This window comes from Neurospora tetraspora, assembly GCF_033439725.1.
Source record: "Neurospora tetraspora strain CBS 560.94 chromosome Unknown B0H65scaffold_2, whole genome shotgun sequence".
In the NCBI taxonomy this organism is placed as follows: Eukaryota; Fungi; Ascomycota; class Sordariomycetes; order Sordariales; family Sordariaceae; genus Neurospora; species Neurospora tetraspora.
In genome coordinates this window covers 4,528,599-4,549,219 of record NW_026944384.1, presented here as the reverse complement: position 1 = coordinate 4,549,219, position 20,621 = coordinate 4,528,599, and the positions used below count along the sequence as shown (strand labels likewise).

The 20,621-nt window shown below is 53.7% G+C and overlaps 6 protein-coding genes across 6 annotated transcripts; 3 read left to right on the top strand and 3 right to left on the bottom strand.

Annotated features, from left to right (window-relative positions):
- Nucleotides 1-741: 741 nt before the first annotated feature.
- On the bottom strand, nucleotides 742-2,482 carry B0H65DRAFT_124144 (histone acetyltransferase type B subunit 2). Its single transcript, XM_062820718.1, has 2 exons — nucleotides 2,263-2,482; nucleotides 742-2,193 (listed from the first exon to the last, which is right to left on the bottom strand). Exons 1-2 carry the CDS (start codon nucleotides 2,294-2,296, stop codon nucleotides 887-889), a joined length of 1,341 nt encoding a protein of 446 aa, XP_062684819.1. The 5' UTR covers nucleotides 2,297-2,482; the 3' UTR covers nucleotides 742-886.
- Nucleotides 2,483-3,722: 1,240 nt separating this feature from the next.
- B0H65DRAFT_124111 (XRN 5'-3' exonuclease N-terminus-domain-containing protein) lies at nucleotides 3,723-8,369 on the top strand. Its single transcript, XM_062820716.1, has 3 exons — nucleotides 3,723-3,732; nucleotides 3,813-4,281; nucleotides 4,339-8,369. The coding sequence occupies exons 2-3, from the start codon at nucleotides 3,981-3,983 to the stop codon at nucleotides 8,265-8,267; spliced, it is 4,230 nt and encodes a 1,409-aa protein (XP_062684818.1). The 5' UTR covers nucleotides 3,723-3,732; nucleotides 3,813-3,980; the 3' UTR covers nucleotides 8,268-8,369.
- Nucleotides 8,370-8,522: 153 nt separating this feature from the next.
- B0H65DRAFT_458136 (signal peptidase subunit-domain-containing protein) lies at nucleotides 8,523-10,044 on the bottom strand. Its single transcript, XM_062826386.1, has 3 exons — nucleotides 9,636-10,044; nucleotides 9,232-9,525; nucleotides 8,523-9,160 (listed from the first exon to the last, which is right to left on the bottom strand). Exons 1-3 carry the CDS (start codon nucleotides 9,779-9,781, stop codon nucleotides 8,917-8,919), a joined length of 684 nt encoding a protein of 227 aa, XP_062684817.1. The 5' UTR covers nucleotides 9,782-10,044; the 3' UTR covers nucleotides 8,523-8,916.
- Nucleotides 10,045-10,065: 21 nt separating this feature from the next.
- On the top strand, nucleotides 10,066-13,755 carry B0H65DRAFT_458134 (high-temperature-induced dauer-formation protein-domain-containing protein). The gene is made up of 5 exons (XM_062826385.1): nucleotides 10,066-10,535; nucleotides 10,674-11,378; nucleotides 11,430-12,026; nucleotides 12,079-12,322; nucleotides 12,380-13,755. Exons 1-5 carry the CDS (start codon nucleotides 10,440-10,442, stop codon nucleotides 13,363-13,365), a joined length of 2,628 nt encoding a protein of 875 aa, XP_062684816.1. The 5' UTR covers nucleotides 10,066-10,439; the 3' UTR covers nucleotides 13,366-13,755.
- A 2,066-nt stretch (nucleotides 13,756-15,821) lies between these two features.
- Nucleotides 15,822-18,672, top strand: B0H65DRAFT_124049 (Alpha/Beta hydrolase protein). The gene is made up of 3 exons (XM_062820715.1): nucleotides 15,822-15,979; nucleotides 16,042-16,184; nucleotides 16,268-18,672. Exons 1-3 carry the CDS (start codon nucleotides 15,914-15,916, stop codon nucleotides 18,237-18,239), a joined length of 2,181 nt encoding a protein of 726 aa, XP_062684815.1. The 5' UTR covers nucleotides 15,822-15,913; the 3' UTR covers nucleotides 18,240-18,672.
- Nucleotides 18,673-20,136, bottom strand: B0H65DRAFT_124038 (nuclear pore complex component-domain-containing protein). Its single transcript, XM_062820714.1, has 2 exons — nucleotides 19,792-20,136; nucleotides 18,673-19,682 (listed from the first exon to the last, which is right to left on the bottom strand). Exons 1-2 carry the CDS (start codon nucleotides 20,025-20,027, stop codon nucleotides 19,106-19,108), a joined length of 813 nt encoding a protein of 270 aa, XP_062684814.1. The 5' UTR covers nucleotides 20,028-20,136; the 3' UTR covers nucleotides 18,673-19,105.
- Between the last annotated feature and the right edge of the window lie 485 nt (nucleotides 20,137-20,621).

Here is a 20,621-nt window from a genome sequence, read left to right as displayed (position 1 = left end):
CTTCCGTCTCAACTCGTAGAGTCTGCTCAAATGGCCATGTGTAACCTTTCAACAGAAAGTTGCATACCTCCAAGGTTCTTGTAACAAAGTGACGACACGGGAAATAAGACTCCATGGGTTCACGGCCAAGAGTAAATGTAGTCCCAATCCAACATTAGGACGGCGGAATGCTGTCACGCTGCAGTCAACAGGTCTGTGAAATGATGGATTCAGAAGATTACATGCCTTCTCTCAAGTTTGCTTGGTCTATCTCTTCGCATACAACTCGTGGCTTGACGTGGTCGAGATCCCCGGAGCTCCCTCTGCCATGTATCTTGGACCAAGCCTGGTGCTGTCTGCCATCATTACTTTGCTGTGGTAAGCCTATCCCTCATATCCAGCTCAAAATGCACTGTTGTTACCCGCTACGCCTAGAGAACCGTCCATTTTCCCGCCATCGCCGTCGTACAGCCATCGCCGTCATTCAGCAGCTCTATTGCTGCTGTTGCTTCTGCTGTGTTTCTGCGCCAAATGTTGTGCGTGAGCGCGTCTTCCGGTGCCGTTCTGCGCCTGTCATTTGCGCCGCTCTCCTTGCCTCCTCCACCGTCCGCAAGTAGGACTCGTACACCGACATGCCTTTACTCTTGCCCCGTCCCTTTTGCTCGGAAGCACTGGTATCTTCCGAGTCATCGTCCCCATCCCCGTTGTCTCTGCCGCTTGTTCCATCTTGTAACCTCGAGCCCTCCTTGGGTGCTTCTTTACCTTTACCCTTTTCCGTCCTGGATCCAATGGTAGCGGCTTGCTCCGCGGACTTGTCATGCGCCTGTTGCTGTTCCTCTTGTTGCTGTTGTATCTCTAGAGTCTCGATCGAGGGCAACAGGACTTGGAAGGCCGAAGTTTCCTCATCCTAGTGGCTAGATTGCTTCGGTTTCGGGTCATCGAGCTCGGGAGTAGACATGTCCGCGGGCTCCTTGGAAACGATGCTGTTGGCCACCTTCCAGATCTGTAGCAGGTTATCCTCGGCAGCACTGCACACAAGCCAGGGGTCGTTGCGGTTCCAGCTGAAATCGGCCAGGTGGTTGGTGTGACCGCCGTGCATAAAGAGCAGCTCCGGTGGACCATCCTCAGCGTCCTCTTGGGTTTGCTCGTCTCCAACACGACTAATGTCCCAAAACAGCAACCTCCTGTCGTAGCTGCCACTGCCCAGAACGGCCGACTCGGTTGGGTGCCACTCAAGAGAGGTAACCGCATCCTGGTGGCCCTCCAAGGTGTGGACCTTGGACTTCATGTTCCGCATGTCCCAGATACCAATTGTCTTGTCGGCGGAAGCAGTCGCAATGAGGGTTTCCACCCGTGGGTTGAATGCCAAAGCATTGATGGCGTCACTATGACCGTTACGGGCGACAATAGCTGCCTTGTCGGTCTCTGGACGGCGGACGTCGATGATCTGGAGAGTGAGATCGTCCGAGACGGTACCGATCCATGACTTGACCAAGGGGTGGTGTTGAACGTCGTTGACAATGTGGCTATGGTGCGTGTACTTGCGAGAGTACTTGAGCTGCTTGCTGGTACCTTCGTAGGTCTTGAGGTCCCACAGGAGGACGGTCTTGTCTTCGCTGCCGGTCGCAAGGCAGCCTTCCTCGTGCGGGTTCCAGTTCAAGCCGAAGCCTTCCTCCTTGTGGCCAATCAGCTCAAGTTGAGGGCTAGGAGTGCCGGAGGGCGTGATGCTGTGCTTTGTGCGGTCGAAGATCAAGACACGGCCGTCAACAGCAAGGGTGGCAATAATATCGGGGTTCTGGGGCTGGTAGCGGGCCTTGTTGACCTCGCCAGGGTGGTCGATCTTCTGGGTGATCTTGAACCGAATACACAAGGGCTCCCCGGAAGAGGCCTTGCTGCCATAGCCACCAATCTCGCCGCGTTCCTCGTCGTAGTCGCGGGGATTCAGCTCGACCATCTTAGGGATCTCGACTTCGGCGATTTGGAGGTAGTTGGGCTTGCCCTCAGCGGTATGGGTTCCGAGAAGCAGTCTGTGGACGGTGTGGCTCTTGTCTTTGGGGTTCTTGACATCGGGGAACCATTGTGTCGTGAGGGTAGGCCACTCCAAGGCCGTGCTGAGCATCATGTCGTAGAGGAAGGGGCTGTTCTTCTTCCAGATTTTGTACTCTTCGTTGATCAGGCGCTGCTCGGCCTCGGCGTCGTCCTCCTCCATGTTGACTGCGTCCTAACGTCAGCACTTTTGCACAGGCTGGCAGCAAGCTCGCAACCCGAGCTTCATAAGCTTACCGTCAACATCGTCGACAATCTCGTCGCGCGCCATCTTGAGTTTGTGGGTTCAGTGAAGCTGATAACGTGAGTGGGGTGGCCGGGTGTAATAGATGTTCTGGAGGTGGCCAAGAGTCGCTTTTCGCGTTGCGCAGCTGTAGTGGGAGTTTTGCCTGGTGCTGGATGAGCCACCACGGATGTGAGAGCGAAGGCCACAGGGATGGAAACAAGCTCTCTGAACAATGAGCGTGAGTAGATGGATATGCCCGTTCAGTAAGTAGCGCGAGAGATGTTCCTTTCAACGGAAGTTTCCAGGTGGTCTAAGATTCCAAAAGTGAGGAAAGTAATGGCGGGGGATGGGAATCAAAGGCGCAACAAGTTAAAGTGATTTGCCCATGCGACGGACGGCGTTTGCAGTGGTTGAAGCGCTAACTACCTCTACCTCTAAACGCGACGCGACTTCCAATTAATTGATTTCTGCCATTCTCTTCCGCCTTTTCATGCACCACGGGCACTTTGACGAATGCTGTTTCGTGGGGTTCAGTTCCGTTGGAGAGACGACGGTGCTGCAGGGCGGATGGGACAAGGGTTCGTCAAGGTACTCCACAGAGCCTCAAGCCAGCGCGGGCGCCGGTGGGGAAGGCGTTCCTTGATGTCACTCCTGAGCCGAGCAGTGACGGACCGGGGATACCAGGTGGTCCGTGCTACATTGCCCGCCCGAACAGCTTCACCTCAGTTCTGTCCCGCTCGTCGAGGGGCTCGTCACCTTGACAGCGACAGGGAGCCTGATGAGGTGGCGGGCGCTCACCACTGGCCTGGCCGGGCAGAGTCAGCCCGTGGGGCAATGGAGGCCAACTGGAAACTGCAGTGTGTCACAGCCTGAACAGCCAGCCCGGAGCCCAGGACACCTTCCCCGTCCCATCCACACCTCTGCTATCTCGCCTCTTGAAGGTACCCGACCGACGGACCTTCCACTTCCACTTTTCCATCTCTCGTAGACATCACCACTTCTTCTGCTATCTCTACCTTACACATAGCCGCCACGCTTTAGGCCCCTCCTCGGATTTTCTATCCTTTCGCTTTTGTTAGCAGTATAGTAGCTTCTTTTCCCGACTGCCGCTGTCCGTCGCTCGAAAGACACGCCTCTTCCTCCCTTCCAGACAGCATCTTCAGTCCTGTAGCTTTCCATACTATCCTTCAAAAGGAAGCCTGGAAGCTTAGTTGGATCTTGCTGCTTCGTCCCCCTTCGGTTTTTTGTGCCATTGCGATCCCTGGAGGTTTCGCTACCTAAAAGCCCGGCCATTATTATTCAGCGCCGGCATCTGAACGACCAGCTTGTCGCCTCTTCTTCGCCCCTTGAAAGCAGCAACTAGGTAGACTCTGCAACATCTCCTGCGACCGCTCAGCGCGCCCCGATTTCAGACCTCCTTCGCAAACTTCTAGTAGTGTACACATCTAGTCCGGCGCTACACGCCAGTCAGCCAACATGGGGTATGTTACTCTCAAAGCTCCCCCCTCGCCGTATACGCGCGCGTTGTTCAGACATGTAGCTAATACCTTCTCTCATCCAGTGTTCCCAAGTTTTTCAGATGGCTCTCGGAGCGGTATCCCGCCATCTCTCAGCTCATCGCCGAGAACCGTATCCCCGAGTTCGATTGCCTTTATGTTCGCTGCTCCCTTCCGAGGCCTGATGGCTATCTTGCGTTACTTTCCTAGCTAACCGGTTTACCCAGTTGGACATGAACGGTATCATCCACAACTGTACCCATAAGGATACGAGCGATGTACAATTCCGGATGACAGAGGAGGAGATGTTCATTGCTATATTCAACTACATTGAACATCTCTTCGGGAAAATCAAGCCCAAAAAGCTCTTCTTCATGGCTATAGATGGCGTTGCTCCTCGCGCCAAGATGAACCAGCAGCGTGCTCGTCGTTTCCGTACCGCGCTGGACAACGAAAAGGCCAGAGATAAGGCGATTCGTGAGGGCAAGGAACTGCCCAAAGAAGAACCTTTCGACAGCAACTGCATTACACCTGGTATGTCTGGCACTGGTCCCCACTGAGTGTTTTCCCGGAGCCTAACTAGCTGCCTAGGAACCGAATTTATGGCCAAGCTGTCGCAACAGCTGAGGTATTTCATCAATAAGAAGGTATCAGAAGACAGGGACTGGCAACAGCCCGAGATTGTCCTGTCTGGACACGAGGTCCCTGGTGAGGGTGAGCACAAGATCATGGAGTACATCCGCAATGCGCGCGCTCAACCCGACTACGACGCGAACGTCCGTCACTGTTTGTATGGTCTCGACGCCGATCTGATCATGCTTGGCCTCCTCAGCCATGATCCTCACTTCTGCCTTCTGCGCGAGGAAGTTACCTTTGGCCGCGGCCCAGCTAAGCATAAGGCAAAGGGACTGGAGGAACAAAACTTCTATTTGATGCATCTTTGCATAGTCCGCGAGTACCTGGAGCTGGAGTTCCAGGATCTCAAGAAACCTGGAGCCATGTCTTTTCCATTCGATATGGAGAAGGTTATTGACGACTTCATTCTCATGGCCTTCTTTGTCGGAAACGATTTCCTTCCCAACCTTCCGCGCCTTCACATCAATGAAGGCGCTCTTTCGCTCATGTTCAGGATATACAAAGAAATTCTTCCACGCGGCGACGGATATATCAACGAGGGCGGTAAGGTCAACCTCCAGAGACTCGGCCTGCTTCTGGAAGAACTCGGCAAGGAGGAGTATCGCTTTTTCGAACATGAACATGAGGATCAAAGCTGGCTTCGGGCCAAGAAGATGCTCGAAAATGACGAGACAGAGACAGCAAAGGCCAAGATCAAGGGCAAGCTCATCGTCACCACGAATCAGAAGAACCTCTGGAAGCAGAAGATTCGGAAATTCCTCACCAACAGGAGTACTAACACCCTTGATCTCGGTACCGAGTTGAAGGCCGAGGACCGCAAGTTTGTCCAAGACCTGGCTGATACTGCCCACATTTCTTGGGCAACTAAGGAAGATGATGAGGGACACCGCCACCTAATCTTGTCCTTCCCCGAGAGAGATGACGAGTCGGAGGAGGACGAGGAAGCCCAGTCAGCCGTTCTCCGTATCATCAAGAAGTACGACAACGCCCAAGTCCTGGATCTAACTGCGGCCGACTCGAAGGCTGCCATGGAGGTCAAGTACCAGCAAAAGTTCCAGGAGTGGAAAGACCAGTACTATGCCGAGAAGTTCGAGGATTGGACCCCGGAAAACAAGGAGGATGAACTCCGCAAGTTGACGGAGAATTACGTCCAGGGTCTTCAATGGGTGCTCTACTACTACTACCGTGGTATTGCTTCTTGGCCCTGGTTCTATCGCTACCACTATGCTCCCATGATTTCCGATGTCATGAAAGGCCTGAAGGCCGACCTCAATTTCAAGATGGGTCAGCCGTTCAAGCCATATGAGCAGCTGATGGGTGTCTTGCCAGACCGCAGCAAAAAGATTGTGCCGACAGTGTATTGGGATCTTATGACGAACCCCGATTCTCCCATCATCGACTTCTACCCAAGAGACTTTGAGCTCGACATGAATGGCAAGAAGATGGACTGGGAAGCCGTCGTCAAGATTCCCTTCATTGACGAGAAGCGGCTGCTCACAGCAATGGGCCCCAAGAACGAACTCCTCTCGGACGTTGAGAAGTCGAGGAACGATTTTGGTGTCGCCCTCAAGTTTACGTATTCCGATTCAGTGGATTTTGAATACCCTTCCTCCCTTGTCGGAGTCTTCCCGTCCATCGCCCACTGCCACTGTATCGAGAACATTTTCGATCTTCCGCCCGTGGAGGGACTGGAGTATCGTGTTGGTTTAACCGACGGTGCTCTGCTGAACGAGGAAGCGCTGGCTGGATTCCCTTCTCTGGCTACTCTGCCATACACCGCCTCTCTTGGATTCCATGGCGTCAATGTGTTCCAGTCGGAGAGTCGCAACCAGAGCATGGTCGTCAATGTCCTGGATACGGAGAAGCGCACCAACGTCGAGGAAGCGAAGCGCAAGCTTGGAAAGCGCTGCTTCGTTGGCTATCCCTTCCTTCAAGAGGCTAAAATCGTGGGCGTATCCGACGAGCTTTTTGATTATCAATTGGCAGAAGATGGTAGCGGACAGGTGGTATCGCGTAATCATTCCTCGCGGGACATCGAGCAATGGGGCAAGACGGCTCACCGCATTGAGAACTTCTACAGCAAGCGGCTAGGTATATTGATCGGTCAGGTGGAGTCGTTGGTCCACGTGCACATGCTCAAGGGCCTGACCAAAACCGATGAAGGCGCTACAGTGAAGGAGTACGGCCCGATTCCCGGCATGGAGACGGACTATGCCGCACAGATCATTGTCGACGAGGTTGTCAACGAGGATGAACGTTTCATTGAGAGGGCTGCCTTGCCTCTTGAGGAAGAGTTTCCCATCAAGTCCGTTGGCTTCTTCTTGGGCGAATTCAACTATGGCCGCCCAGTTGAAGTTGAAGGTTACAGCAACAACAAGCTTGTTGTCTTGCTTGCCGCCTTGAAAGAGCGGGAACCGGATTTTGCTCGCCAGATTATGTTGGACGCAGAGCGGAACAACCCATATTCCCCGTCATGGAAGGTTGCGAGGGAATTGGACCTTCACTCTCTTACTTTGAGCAAGATCACGTCGTCCTACTTCATCACAACACTTGGCGGCTTGCGGGTCAACCTAGGCCTCAACCTTAAGTTTGAAGGCAAGAAGCAGAAAGTGCTTGGCTATTCCCGCAAGTCCGCAACCGGTTGGGAGTTCAGTCCGCTTGCTACCGCGATGCTCGCTGAGTATATGACAAAGTTTCCAGATTTCTTTGCTGCCGTTAAACAGAATCCCTCTAGCGCCGAGCTGACTGAGACGGATCTCTGGCCCGAGCCGGCTGTTGCCTCGGCTAGAGTGAAGGAGATCGGTGCCTGGTTGAAGACACTGAAGACGAGCCAGATGGAGCGAGTTCCACTTGACGCAGAGCAGCTTGATTCCGATGTTGTCATGAGGCTCGCTGCCGAAGCCGACAGGCTGCAGCTCGGACAACTAGCTGCAGCGAACAAGAGGATGCCCAACGTTCCTCGCAATGCTCTGCTGCGCCCTCGTGACGCGGAACATCGTCTTGGAAACCAGCACTTCAGCCTGGGTGATCGTGTCGTTTATGTCGCTGAGGTTGGCAAGGTTCCCATCGCCTACCGTGGAACTGTGGTGGGTATCAGCCGCGTCCCGACGGCCAAGTTGCTGGATGTGGTCTTCGATGTTACTTTCATGAGTGGGACCACTCTCGGTGACCGGTGCCCTCCTTTCCGTGGCCAGACGGTGCCATCCCACACCTGCCTCAACCTTTCCAACCGCCAAGTCGTTGTTGGCTCCAAGGCAGCCATGGCTAGACAACCCACCAATCCTTCGGTTACGACACTGACGGCTCACGGTGGTTACGGGATGCAGGCTAATGGCAAGCAATACCGTGATGCACCCCAGCCTCCTCCTCTGCAAGGAACCTGGCGCGGTGCTATTCACGGCGGTGGTCGTGGCCGGGGTGGTCGTGGAGGTTATCAGTCGCCTCACCAGCAGAATGGTCCTCAGCAGGGCGAGAACCTTGTCTATCGCCAGGCTCCCAGCGGCCCAAGCGGTCATCAGCAGCCCCAGAGACAGCCGTATGGTCCGGACCCCGGCTTTAAGGGTTCCCCTGGCCCCGGTACCCCTCAAGGCGCTCGTGGTGGACGTGGCGGTAACTTCAGGGGTAACTTCCGTGGCCGCGGTGGCAAGCCAGGAGGTGCTGATCAGTCGGCGCCTGCCCTCGCGAACGTCGATGATAACTTGAGTGGTGAAGCCCAGCAGCAGGCTTCGCCAGCTCCCGGCGTGTACTCTGCAGTCCCGCCTCCCGCTAGCCTCGATTCGCCTAGGGGTGGCCGTGGTGGCCGTGGCCGTGGCGGTCGGGGTAGGGGTGAAGGACGTGGTCGTGGTGGTGCTGGTCGCGGTGGTAGGGGCAGCGGTTCACAGTAGTTGCGCCTCCGGGCATAAGCGGCTCAAGCTACACCAAGCGTTATGTGTTGAAGGTATGGGACATCATGTACTTGTATATACTTGACTTGCTCAGTACCGAACTTGTTTATACTCCTTGTGGATGGATTGGAGTAAGCGCACAACGGGTCTTACAGGACGTATGGTATTGCGAACCACTGAGCATAGTGTATAGTGGAGTATACCTTATCTTTGGTGTACATATGTATAGCGGAAACAAAGATCACATTGTCCATATATCACCGTCCTCCTTGCCCTAACCCTTAAAACTGCTATGGTAGCTTGATACGCTTGCTCTTCAACATGAATGACATAAATAAAAGAAACAAAACAGCAGGTTATACATTGTGGAAGAAAGTCCAGGCATTGGTCCATTCCTGGTTGTGGTACTTGCTCCCTGTTCCGTATTTCGTTTACATGATCATGGGCCTCTTCACAGATGAGATGCCACGAGCCCGTCCGTACTAGAACCCATTCACTGATATGAGTTCTGGAACCTCACCAACTGCGACATTGCCCTAACTTCTCTCTAAAAGGACCGATGTTGGCGTTATCATAGCTTTATTACGCTTTTTCTCCATACACCCTAACAACCCTTATTCCTCCTTCCTTCTCCCATGCCATGTTACCCCTACCGGGCGCCCGCCGACGCCGCCTTCTTCTCCTTAATTGCAGGCAGCTTGAAGCGCTTGCTCACCCCATTCTTCAGAGCCTTCCAGTACCCGTAGTCGACGTCTTGGTCCCAGGTGAGCAGACCAACCCACGGCTGGACATTGTAGTGCAGACGGAGGGTGACGTTGTCGGTCATGGCGAGCTTGCCGGAGGGGTGGGTGATTTTGTACTTGTGGCGTTGGTTCTTGAGGGAGAGTTTACCGCTGTTATTCAGAAATAGAGTTAGTAAGTAAGTAGGTCACAGAAGAGGTATGTGGTAGGCAGTGGTGCTTACCGGTTAGGATCGATACTCTTCCCGCCAGCGCTCTTCCGCAGCTTCTTCATGGCCACAGGACCAATGTTGGCCAGGTGGTCGGCGCTAGGCGAGGTGATGATGGTATCCCAGATCACGGCCTCGTTGGTGGCATTCGTCTTCGCATGGTCGGCCGCCGGCCACTCAGCGCTTACGTAGACGAAGACTTGCTTGGTGTTCCATGTGAAGAGCGAGGAGAGGTCGGCGTCGAGAGAGAAGTTGATGATGGCGTATTCTTCCTTTTTGCTGCTGTAGTAGTGCGGTCGGCCTCGGACGCTGTTGGGATTTGGCAGTTGGTTAGCAGGCGATTTGCATGATGGGAGGTGCATGGCACAAGAGGTTCGCGCGTGTCCAGGTACAGAGGGGGGGCAGGCATCACAACTCACACTTGGACACTGGTTGTCTTGAGGGTTCGAACAATCGGCGCCCGTTCTGTGACGAAGTCGGAGGCGGCGATGAAGGCCGCGACTACAAAGGCGACTGTTGTGAAGAAGCCAAAAACATTCTGTAGTCTTACTACTGATGTATACATGGTGGGCGAATAGGTGGATGGTCCCTGTCTCGAAGCTTGGGGTTCAAGATGCGCTCCGAAGGAGGGGGTAACCAGGAGACCGTTGACGTCGGTGTAAACACAATTCTTTAGTCCGATGTCACCTGAAAGATTTCATGGGCAGGTCCACACAGTTTCGGTGGGAAAGGTTGATAATGGTGTTGTTGTTGCTGTCATCAGCGGTTTTGGCCAGCTTTGATACTCGGAAGGGCACCTTGACGGATTGTCGATAAGGCCAGATCGTGATGATGATGATGCTGGGTTAGGGTTACATATGGGTTAACATTGAAACGGCAGCATGCCGTGCTGGCCGACCCCAGAACGCACAGACCAGATCGATCCACCGATTCGATGCCCTGGGGGTTCCCGGGGTGGAACCACTTTCCCTTTACACAGTAGCTTCCCCCGGGACAGAGACACACTTCTGACAGTCGCAGCCTGTGATGTAACGAGCCGGTTGCACCTCACTGCACTGACCCAAACCATCTGCAAATCATCACAAGTCCACCACTCCAACGAGCCAGCGACACGTCAAGAAACGAGACATAGCGGATCTACCTCTGCCTTTCCATCCTCCGCTCCCGGTTCATTTTATTTTGTGGCATGATATCAATGAATGCTATGTCCCTAAGCTGCCAAAATGGGTGCGAGCGACTCTAAGCTAGTATTCAAGAAGGGCATCTTCCGCCTCTCTGAAGAACGACACATCCCCGCCGATGATACCTACTGGACATCAGTCAGTATTGCCTAGTCCATGGCCCTTGATACCCAGCTGTCTCCTCCGCCCGCCCTCTTGTGTATACCCTCATGAACCCGTCCTCATCCACATCTAGCGGTAACTGGGGCTAACCGTGTAACTTTCTGGTGTTTGTAGTTCTGGGAATTGCCCGAAACCTCGGAAGATGTCTTCAGTCTGTTCGCCCCTGCCGACGTTCGCCGAACCCGAGACAATGCCTTGGAGAATCTGGAAACGTTGATATTAGCCGTGACATCGCGACTCTTTGTACTCCGTCACCACCCCTCGTTCCCCGATCCCGAGATCGCTCCCGACAGTCATGCTCTCAACTGCATCCGAGTCCTCACCCGCATCCTCCCGTTCCTCTACGAGAAAGAGTCGCTCCAAGCCTGGGAGGAGAACTTCTTCTGGGCCCGCCGTCGCAAACGCACCAGGACATCTCTAATAGCCAACGAGGTGCTCTTCGACGAGTCGCAAGAAGTCCAGCCTAGACCGCCCGAAGAGTTCGAGGACGCAAAGCCGCTAGCTGAGGAGCTTATCGACACTCTTGTCGATTTGTTGTTCTTCTCCGACCTTACGGTACCAAGACAACCACATGGCAGTCCCAAAGTCAGCTATTCGATCTGGCAGAGCGGCGTGGGCTGTGCGACGTCGATACCGACTACCAAAGAACATGAGAGCAACCGATGTGAAATCCTGCGGCTGTTGCTGACCCTGACGAGCCAAAGCATGTATATGTCGCTGAGTGTCTTGCCGCTGAAGGGAACCCGGGCCCTCACCCACATATGCACTTGTCCAGACAAGCAAGTGGTTCTCTCGGTCTTGTGCTCGCTACTGAACACGGCAAGTTACCATATTCGTCCCCGCAGGTCACACATGCTAATCATGTGCTAGACACTCAAGTATAACCCTGCCACCTGGCGTGTGCCGTACAACACTCTAGTTTTCAAGGATCCCAAACAAATTCTCGTCACATATACTCTGCAGTTTCTCTTGGTGGTTCTGCTCTACCCTGTCCCAGAGGAGCCAGGAGTTCTGACACCCAAGAACTTCTACCGTCACTTTGCTGGCAGGCTCCATCGCCCCCAAGATTTCCAGTTCATCGTGGACGGCATGACACGGATACTGCATCAACCGCTCCAGGCCAACGCCTCCTATATCCCAGGGGCACAGAACTCAGTTCGGTTCGCCCCCGAGACCATCATGCTGTTCTGGGAACTGACCCAGTGCAATAAACGCTTCCGCTCTTTCATGATCGACACTGAGCGGGCACACGACTTTGTAATTTTTGTCCTGTTCTATGCGCTTGAGTACAAGGGCGACGCCTCGAAGCAGGGCGTGGTGAGGATGTGTGCTTTCCTGCTCCAGACCCTGAGCGCAGAAAAGAACTTCGGCATCAATCTCAACAAAATGTTTGAGGCCCAAGAGACACTTCCTCCGGCTATCCGGATTACTGGCTTCAGGGGAACCTATGCAGACTTCCTAATCCAAGTGAGTTTTCTCAAGCACAAATCTGGAGCTCTGATTCTAACCAGCTGCTTAGTCTATATATAATCTCATCACCAAGAGTCAGGGGAAGCTGACCGTCATTTATCCTGCGCTCCTGGCTGTTATTAATAACATATCCGCTTACCTTGAAGGGCTCAGCGGATCTACCTGCACCAGACTCATCCAACTCTATAACTCAATGTCATCCCCTTCGTTCCTGATGGCGAATGAGACAAATCATAACCTACTAAGATCATTGTTGGAGTCCATCAATGCTATTGTGGAGCATCAGTATAAGAGTAAGTCACACCATCACTGGGAAGTTAGTTGACTTGTGTTCTGACGAATTCCCGCAGAGAACCCCCACTTCATATACGCCATTATTAGGAATAGAAAGCGATTCGAAGCCCTGCGCTCTTTCACATTGGAAAGTGGCCAGGAGGAGATAGAGAGACGTAACCGAAAAAAGAAGGAGGCTGCTGCCTCAAATGACCCATTGGAGACTAACTCGACGAGAAGCTCGTTGGAGAGTCTACGGAGCCCCACAGCGTCTATCACGCGGGTACCTACACTCCATGATGTTCCCGAGGATGGAGCATTCGCCGTTGGTGACGATGACGACAGCGATGATGAGCAACGGCCTACTCCATCTCCTTCAAGCCATAGCGAGAACCCGTCCCGTGCATCTTCTGTAGAACCCCATGCGGATGGCAGTGATGTACCAAGACAGCTTCGAGGCATGTCGGAAAAGGCCAGAGGTAAGATGCCGGCAGGACCGCGCTTCTCCCGGCAAAACAGCACAAGCAGCTTGGGCGGCTACTCTATATCCGGCCAGTCCCAGACCGGGGCGTTTGAGCCAACCGCTGAATGGATTGATAGCTGGCTCCCAGAGCTGCCGCTTCATACCATCTTGACGCTGATCAATCAGCTCACGGCGCTGCTACCTCGCCAATCCATTGCTACAGACTCGCCCACGCCGGCAGTTTTACAGAGGATCCAGGAGATCCAACTTGTTGGCGTGGATGCCTCCCCAGTACGGGTTCACATGTTTGAATGGTCACCGATGGCGCTAGGATGGTACGAGTCCCTTCTTTGGGGGTTCGTCTTTGCCAGCGAAATGCAGGTTGCCAGAGGCACTGTGGGCATCTGGAACACGACCAACATCAAGCTCTTCCATGTGCAACAGACGGCAGCACAGGGCCCTTCGCTGACTTCCCCCCGTGGAGCCGTGGATGCGGTTGGAAGCAACATCGTATCTCGCATCGGAGCTATCAACCTCCGGGGAGCTGCAGGTTCACCTGTTCCTCCAGGAGGAGCCCAGGCCCCGCGGAGGAGCGGCTAGAAGAATCTGTGGTGATGGGTTTCAGCTTGGTTTGTTGGCTGTTGTGTATGATTCTTGGAAGGGAAATAGGGGGAACACCAATTGCAGTCATTGGTTTTGTTTGTGGCTGAGGTGCCATTGTGGCGACAAGAAGACCGGCGTCGTGTGGTGGCGATCAATTACACTACAAGTGAGCGGCCTTCTTCGAGCTGTTGGGTAACATGCCTGGGGATGTGATAGGAGGTTTCAAGAACTTGGTTCTGCAAAGGACTGATAATCATGGGCGGACATGAGTCCAAGGGAGGCCGCCCACAGATCTGCTCAGCCAGTTGTGGCGAGAGCAATGATAGAACAACTACAGAAATACCTACCTCTAGATAACAAAATAATGAGCTTGAAGATCCCATATCACTATAACTGTACACCCTCCAGCCACATTGTTGGCGCAGGGCTCTATCTACGAGAGTGGCGAGTGCATACGGACGCCTTGCTTACATGTCGTGTAGCATAAGACATACAATATCAATTGGGCAGGTGGGTGGGTGACACACACAATGCGATCTGGTCGAGTTTCGGTGGTAATAACAGACATTGCTTTGGCCTCATCTAAAATCCCAAGATGATGTCAAGCGATGATGTGACATGTACCGCGGTTACTTGATGCTTGGTTTAAGTGCCCTGCGCTCACTCTTCGCTAGAGGTACCTTTTGTCTGATGTCTCTCTCCGCAAACCTCAAATGTTCTCCGAGAGGTCAAAGGAAGAACCCCAAACTTTCCCCCGCAGGCACAACCGAGACAACCAAACTGAAGTGACACACTGCCATTGCATCTCATCGTCGAATCTTCGGTTGGTCGGACCCTTGGTTGATCAATTTCCCGTTCGAAACCTGCAAGGGTTCGCCAAGGTCGCACTAATTCAAGGACTCGTCAGCACCGCCACTGTTTCATGACTTCCAAGGCACGGCTCGTGTGGCTGCTACCGCGGCAAATGGGGACACTGGCCAATGGAGATAGGAGAAGACCCTCAAGTCCAATTGTGCAAGGGGGTGCTCTAGCCACAGATAGGCGGCAGGGTGGTGGGTTGTGACTTGTGAGATCGCCTGGGTGCGGTGCGTTTTTGCGCGGCGCGCGTCAAGTGAAAGTCCAACGGTTCGTGGGGATGACGATGGACGACGGACGAGAGGCTCTAAAACGTCCATTGGTCTTTGGAAAGGGACATCAAGGGAGAACTACCTACTGTGTAAACAGAATCATAACGTCCAATGGGCGTGGCTTGAGGTTAGTTTCTGGAACTTGGGAAAACGGTCCATGTTCATTGTCGAACATCATGGTGTGTACGCAGTCGGACCCCGGAAATCCATCACCCAGAATCGCATGTGGATGTGGATATGCGACGAACTTCGGTTTCGTTCACTTGATTTGGAGATTTGGCATCGCCCGTTTCTGCTTTCGAGACCCTCTTTCTCTTTCTTTCTGTCTCCTCTTCTCCTCTTCTCTTCGGCCCTCCTCTCGCATTGCAGGCTTGTGACCTTGTCGTCAGTCCGGTCAATATGTACCCCCTCTCCCCACCAAGCCAAACAGGCCCAACCCCCCCTACCTAGTCCGACCCCTTAAATATGACTATGTACGGTATCATTGGCGATATGGCGCGCATTGCTGCCGTCATTTCCTTGTACCAGATCCCGGGTCCCTCTCGTAGGGTTTCCTCCGGTCAAGCCAAGCAAAAAGAAAGAAGTTTGTGATGCGATAGGTAACAGAGAAATGCGGACCGGGAGGGGAGGGGGGAACAAGCAGTTGATAAACAAAAACCCATTCCACAAACAACAGAGGCTAAAACTAAAATAGCTATAATCCGACAACTGTACATACAGCATAGGTACAGCATACAGGAGAAGAATGCGGGTAGGTACACTGCGTACCCGAGGAAGTACACTAGAATGGCTTGGAACAAATCTGCCGTGGTGTTTCTGGCGCTACTACTTTTGGGCGCGCATGAATGTACATGATTGACCTTGCATAAGCACAGCAAAAAGTAGGTACTTTTTCTCTTGGCCTGCTTCTCGGATGGCCTGATAAAGGTGCGCCAACGGCTTTACGGCTTTTTGCGAGTCCGCATGCAGGTCCTCAAATATTCTTCTGTATGTACTTATAAACTAGGGGGGGGTGTGCCTCTACACTACACCTTACCTCCTCCTCTCAAGCTAGGTACCGACCATACCTACCTAGTCCCCTACCTCTTTTTGGTCTTCTTCAGCCCAGACCCATATCCCCATCTGGTGGCTGAAGATCCTTTTCGTTCTGTTATTTCTTTTTCCCTTCCTTCCTTCCTTTCTCACATGTATACATATTCGTTGAAGGACCTCTGCGTGTCTAGGTGGCACTGAAACTTTCAACTGTTTTTTTGTTTTTACTTGTGAACTGTGTCGATCGATTTCTCGACTGTCATTTTCGATATATCTTTGCACTTATAATTTACTAACCATAGCCATCTTCACCTGTCTCGTCCCATAACTTCGAATACTGCATAACAAGCTCTTTGGAAACGAGGAATCATAGAGCTGGATCAACAATGGCGGATCCAAGCAGTGATGTCCAGGTAGCCCCTGGTGAGGAAGTGAAGGTTTATAAGATTCATGTGAGTACACATAACTCAACTCGTCTTTATGCTGAGACATATGGCTAATCCGAGATCATCAGATCCCTACCAAGCATCTTGACCTCACCAGACAGAAGCTGGAGCTTACTCGTCTTCCCCATGAGGGCTCCAGCTCCAGCTCAGCCAACAAGTCTAAAGACTGGTGGGAGCCAAAGCCGATCGTGGAACCGCTCATTGACTTTTGGTATGCACAACACATCAGAGGGCACACTTAAACATACCGGAAGAAGGTTCGGGACTCTAGACTAACATATGGCTCCTACATAGGCTCGAGAGGTACTCCTGGCGCGAAGCAGAGAGCACGCTCAACAACACCCTCCCCCAGTTCCGCACCACCATCACCCTTCCGAATCTCGACAACGCCGCCCTCCGAGTCCACTTCATCCACGCCCGCTCTCCCCATCCCGACGCCGTGCCTCTCCTCCTGGTCCCTCCTTTCCCCTTCACCAACCTGTCCCTGGGGCACCTCATCAAGCCCCTCACGGATCCCGATGCGGCATCAGAAAATGAGAGTCAGCAAGCCTTCCACCTCATCATCCCCTCCCTCCCCGGCCTCGGCCTAAGCGACGCCCTCCCCGCCAACCTCCCGCCCATCCCTGCCTCCGCCACGATTCTCGACACTCTGATGCGCCGCCTCGGCTACGCCCAGTACCTCGTCACGGGTTCCGGGCCGGGCCACCTCTCGCCGGCCGCGATCGACTTCCGGGTAGTCAACAGGCTGGCTACGCACCACGCCGAGTCGTGCGTGGGCGCCCACCTGATTGCTCCACCCCTCAAAGCGCCCACGAGAAAGGAACAAGGTACCGGGGCGTGGGTTAAGTGGAAGGTGGCCAAGATGTTGAAGAGGGAGAAGTGGGGGTATAAGGGAGAGGATTGGGGGGTTTTGGCGGCGGCGAGGAATAACGACAGCAACGGGGGGAAGACGAAGACGACGGCCGGTGAAGGAAAAAGGAAGATGATGGGCTTGAACGCTCTCGGTGGAGACGGTGGTCTCGCTGAGGATCCCAACACGCTTGCTTACGCGCTGTGCGACTCCCCCACCGGCATGCTCGTCTTCGTGCTCAGGGGGTTGCGCGCCATGGGGTTGGATGAAGCGGCCTTGTCGTCGCCGTCTTTCACGCATGAGAAGATCATTACGCTGACGAATATGTTGTGGTTACCCGGTCCGGAGACGGCCATGAGGTACTGGGCGCATTGTGCTGCGTATCCTGAGGATGATGGTGGGAAATCAACAAAGGGGAATAATAGGAAGCCCAAGGTCGCGATAACCGTCTTCACTGGCACCGGGAGCAGCAACGGCAGCAAATCTCCAGCAGCAGCAGCAGCAGCAGCACCGGAATCTGCAGCTGAAGCGACAGAAACGGCGGCGATAGCCAAATCTGCAGCAGGCGCATCAACCGATGCGCTCCCCGCTCTCAACAAGCAAGTCCCCTTATCCCGCTCCGAAGCCGCCGCCCGCTCAGCCGAAAAACACACCTACGTCTGCCCGGCATGGGGCAACTCCGCCTACGACGTTGTCTTCCAAGAGCGCGCCTCCGGACACGCTGAAGGTCTGCTAGCTTTCACGCGGCCGGAGATTATCGTCGCTGGCGTGAAGGGGCTGGCGAAGGAAGTGTTGGCGCGGGAACCGCGACTAAAAGCAAAGTCTCAGAACCAGAACCAGCAACAGCCATCGAAAGAACCGCAACAACCACCACAGACTGCTGCCGGTGGTGGTGGCTCCTCCCTAACATCCTTTCCTTCTCCTTCGTCACCAACAGATGGCACGCTCGGCTCTGGCTCTCCCGTCTCACTGGACAAAATCGTCGTCGTCCCCGCTTCTCCCGTCGACGAGAATGTAATCAGCAGCAGCAGTGGCAGCAACAACAACAACAACAACAACAACAACAACAACAACAACAACAACAACAACAACAACAACAACAACAACAACAACAACAACAACAACAACAACAACAACAACAACAACAACAACAACGGACTCAAGAAACCGCCCTCGGTAGTGGTCGCCATCGCCCCCGGCACCTCCACGATCCCAGAAGAAGCGGAAGATAGCGACGAAGAGAAGCACCGTGGTAGATCGACGAAACCGGAGAAGGGCAAAGCGGTTGCCGCTGCGAATGTGCCGCCGCCACCAGCGAACAATAGTAATTTGCTGAATCTGCCGACGAGGAATCAGTCGGAGGGCGAGAGTCCGGATACGCTGGTTAATACGCCGAGCCCGTCGCCGAGTTCTTAGGGGGGGCGAAGGCGGTAGGGAGAGGGTGAAGAGCGAAACGGAGGTGATGTGAGATCAAAGGACGGAAGAAGGGAAGAAAAGTGGTAACTTCTCATGATGTGATTTGGATTTTGATGTGAAAAGGGAGATTTTGCTTGGATGGATTTTTCTTCAACCACAACACTTTTTGATAAGCGGATATTTTCGGGACCCCTTTTGCTTTGTTATTCTTCCGATCCGTTTCTGTTTTTTGAGAGCTCAAATGATACCATGGGGAAAGTAACAATTGGAGGAATGGAAGTTGAAGAGCAGCAGCAGCAGCACACGGCCGCTGGATTCAGATACAGATGAATGAATACCAAAAATCTGTACTACCTACCAACCAACAATACAGAGAGCGATGCAAGGTGAAATGACCCATACCCCTACGATGAGTAGAAGTAGCATAGGGCCTTGTCACGCCCTCATGATCATGATCGGAATATCAACAGACTGAGAAGTAGACTTCTAGGGCTGGAAAAAAAACAAATGGGTATCTTGGATCAGTAGTTCTCTTCTCGCTAAGAAAAATGCGCCCCAAAACGGAAACCCCCATCATTGACTGACTGAACATCACCGTGCCGACTCATGAAAATAAAGAGCCACGCAGACCATTCTCAACGTCCAGTCCATAGCTAACATACAAGAACCTTATACAGAAGGGAAGAAAACTCCTCACAAAGACCGGAGGAAGAATCCCGCCAAAGTGAAGTGGTGGTGATCACAGACCCTGCTGCATCACGCTGCTGCTACCTCTAGTCGACATAGGAGGAAACCACCACTGATTGAGGAGGAAGCGCGAGTGAGCAAACAAAAGTCAAGTCCTAAGGAGAACATACCAGCAGAAGTCAGCAATCCAGCCTCCTTCGCTTCTCATACAGCCACTTGTTGGTCAACGCAACACTCGACACATTCGACCGCTTTCCAGACGCCGGGGTCGGCGTGGCCGGACCTTCACCAAACACACTGCTGCCTGTGCTAGATCCAAAAGCGCTGCTGCTGATGCTCGATGCAAAGGGGTTGCTCATCGTGCTGGCGCCGAGCGGGCTGGGAACGTTCATCGTAGACTTCTGAAACAGAGGGCTGACGGGCGAAGGCGAGTACGGCGCGTTGAGAGTTCTTCCCGGGCTACCGTTATTGGCCACCGACAGCGCAGAGCCACCCGTCTTCATGCTAGCCGGCGTTCCTGCCATTGATGGCGTCCTAGAATACTTGGGAGGTGTGCTGATAGCGGTGGCCCCCGGGGTCGCTTTCGCGATCGGCGGCAGTCCGAGAAGCTTCCTCTGGGAAGGCGTCAGGGGGATGTCGGAGAGGTCATCTGCCGGGCGGAAGAGCGGCAGTAATGCCACGACGATGTTGAACAGAGGGACCAGGAGGAGGACGGCGTAGATCCAGCTGCCGTAGCTTTTCGAACTCAAGGTGAGGCTAATACAACAATGGTCAGGATCGTTGGTACCATTGCTTGCTTGTTTGCTCCCAGGATTAAGTTGGGTTCATGGGCCGGGATGGGACGGTGGGAGACAAAACAACGTACAAATCCACGCGGAAGTAAGGGTGCAAAACCGCCCGTAGGCCCTCGATAAGGAAGAGAGCCAAAGAGTTGTATGCGATTTGCCTCACGTTCTCTTCGCCAAAGACAGTCCTACTTCGCCGCTTCGTTATCTCGGCCAGTAGAGGATGCCTCCAGTTGCCGGGGCTCGCTTGGACCGTGGCGGCGGGGGCGGTTTGCTTGACCGGAGTTAGGACATTTCGGGTCACGGTCGTCGCCATGGTAACTTATTGAATCAGGTTGATTGGTCGAAAGATATGGATGATGTACTGGGTGGTCGGAGGACGCGCTTCGTTCTTAATGGGGTTGATAAGACTATCAGTATCGTCACTGATCTCGTCGATGATGTCGTCCGTTTTGCGCCCGTACTGCAGCCGATCGGTTAAGCTGCTTTTGTGATCTGTAAGTCGTTCTCGCTGTCGATAATGGTTAATAGTAGATGAATGGCCGTGGCCGTGGGCGCATGCGGAGGTTGAGCTCGTCAATGGCTGGGTTCTGGGCGTCTTCTGTTGTCGTCAGTCGCAAGTCAAAGGAAAAACTGACGCTCGAGTCGCGCGCCGCGAAAGTCAACACTGGACCAGAACCCAGGCGTCGCGGGACAGTCCAGAGTGGGACTTCACAAGTGCCAGCGGCGGCTTGGCAAAGTGAAGCTCTCAGGCTCCAGGCAGGCAAGACCAAAGCTTGTTGCCGGTCACTGCCGGACCTAACGCCAAGCAGGAATCATCTTTTGGGTTAGGGTTGAATACTGGGCCATCGGTCCCGCTTGAGGATCCACCCTCACCACCATCTCAAACGTCACAAGTCGAGTTGATATT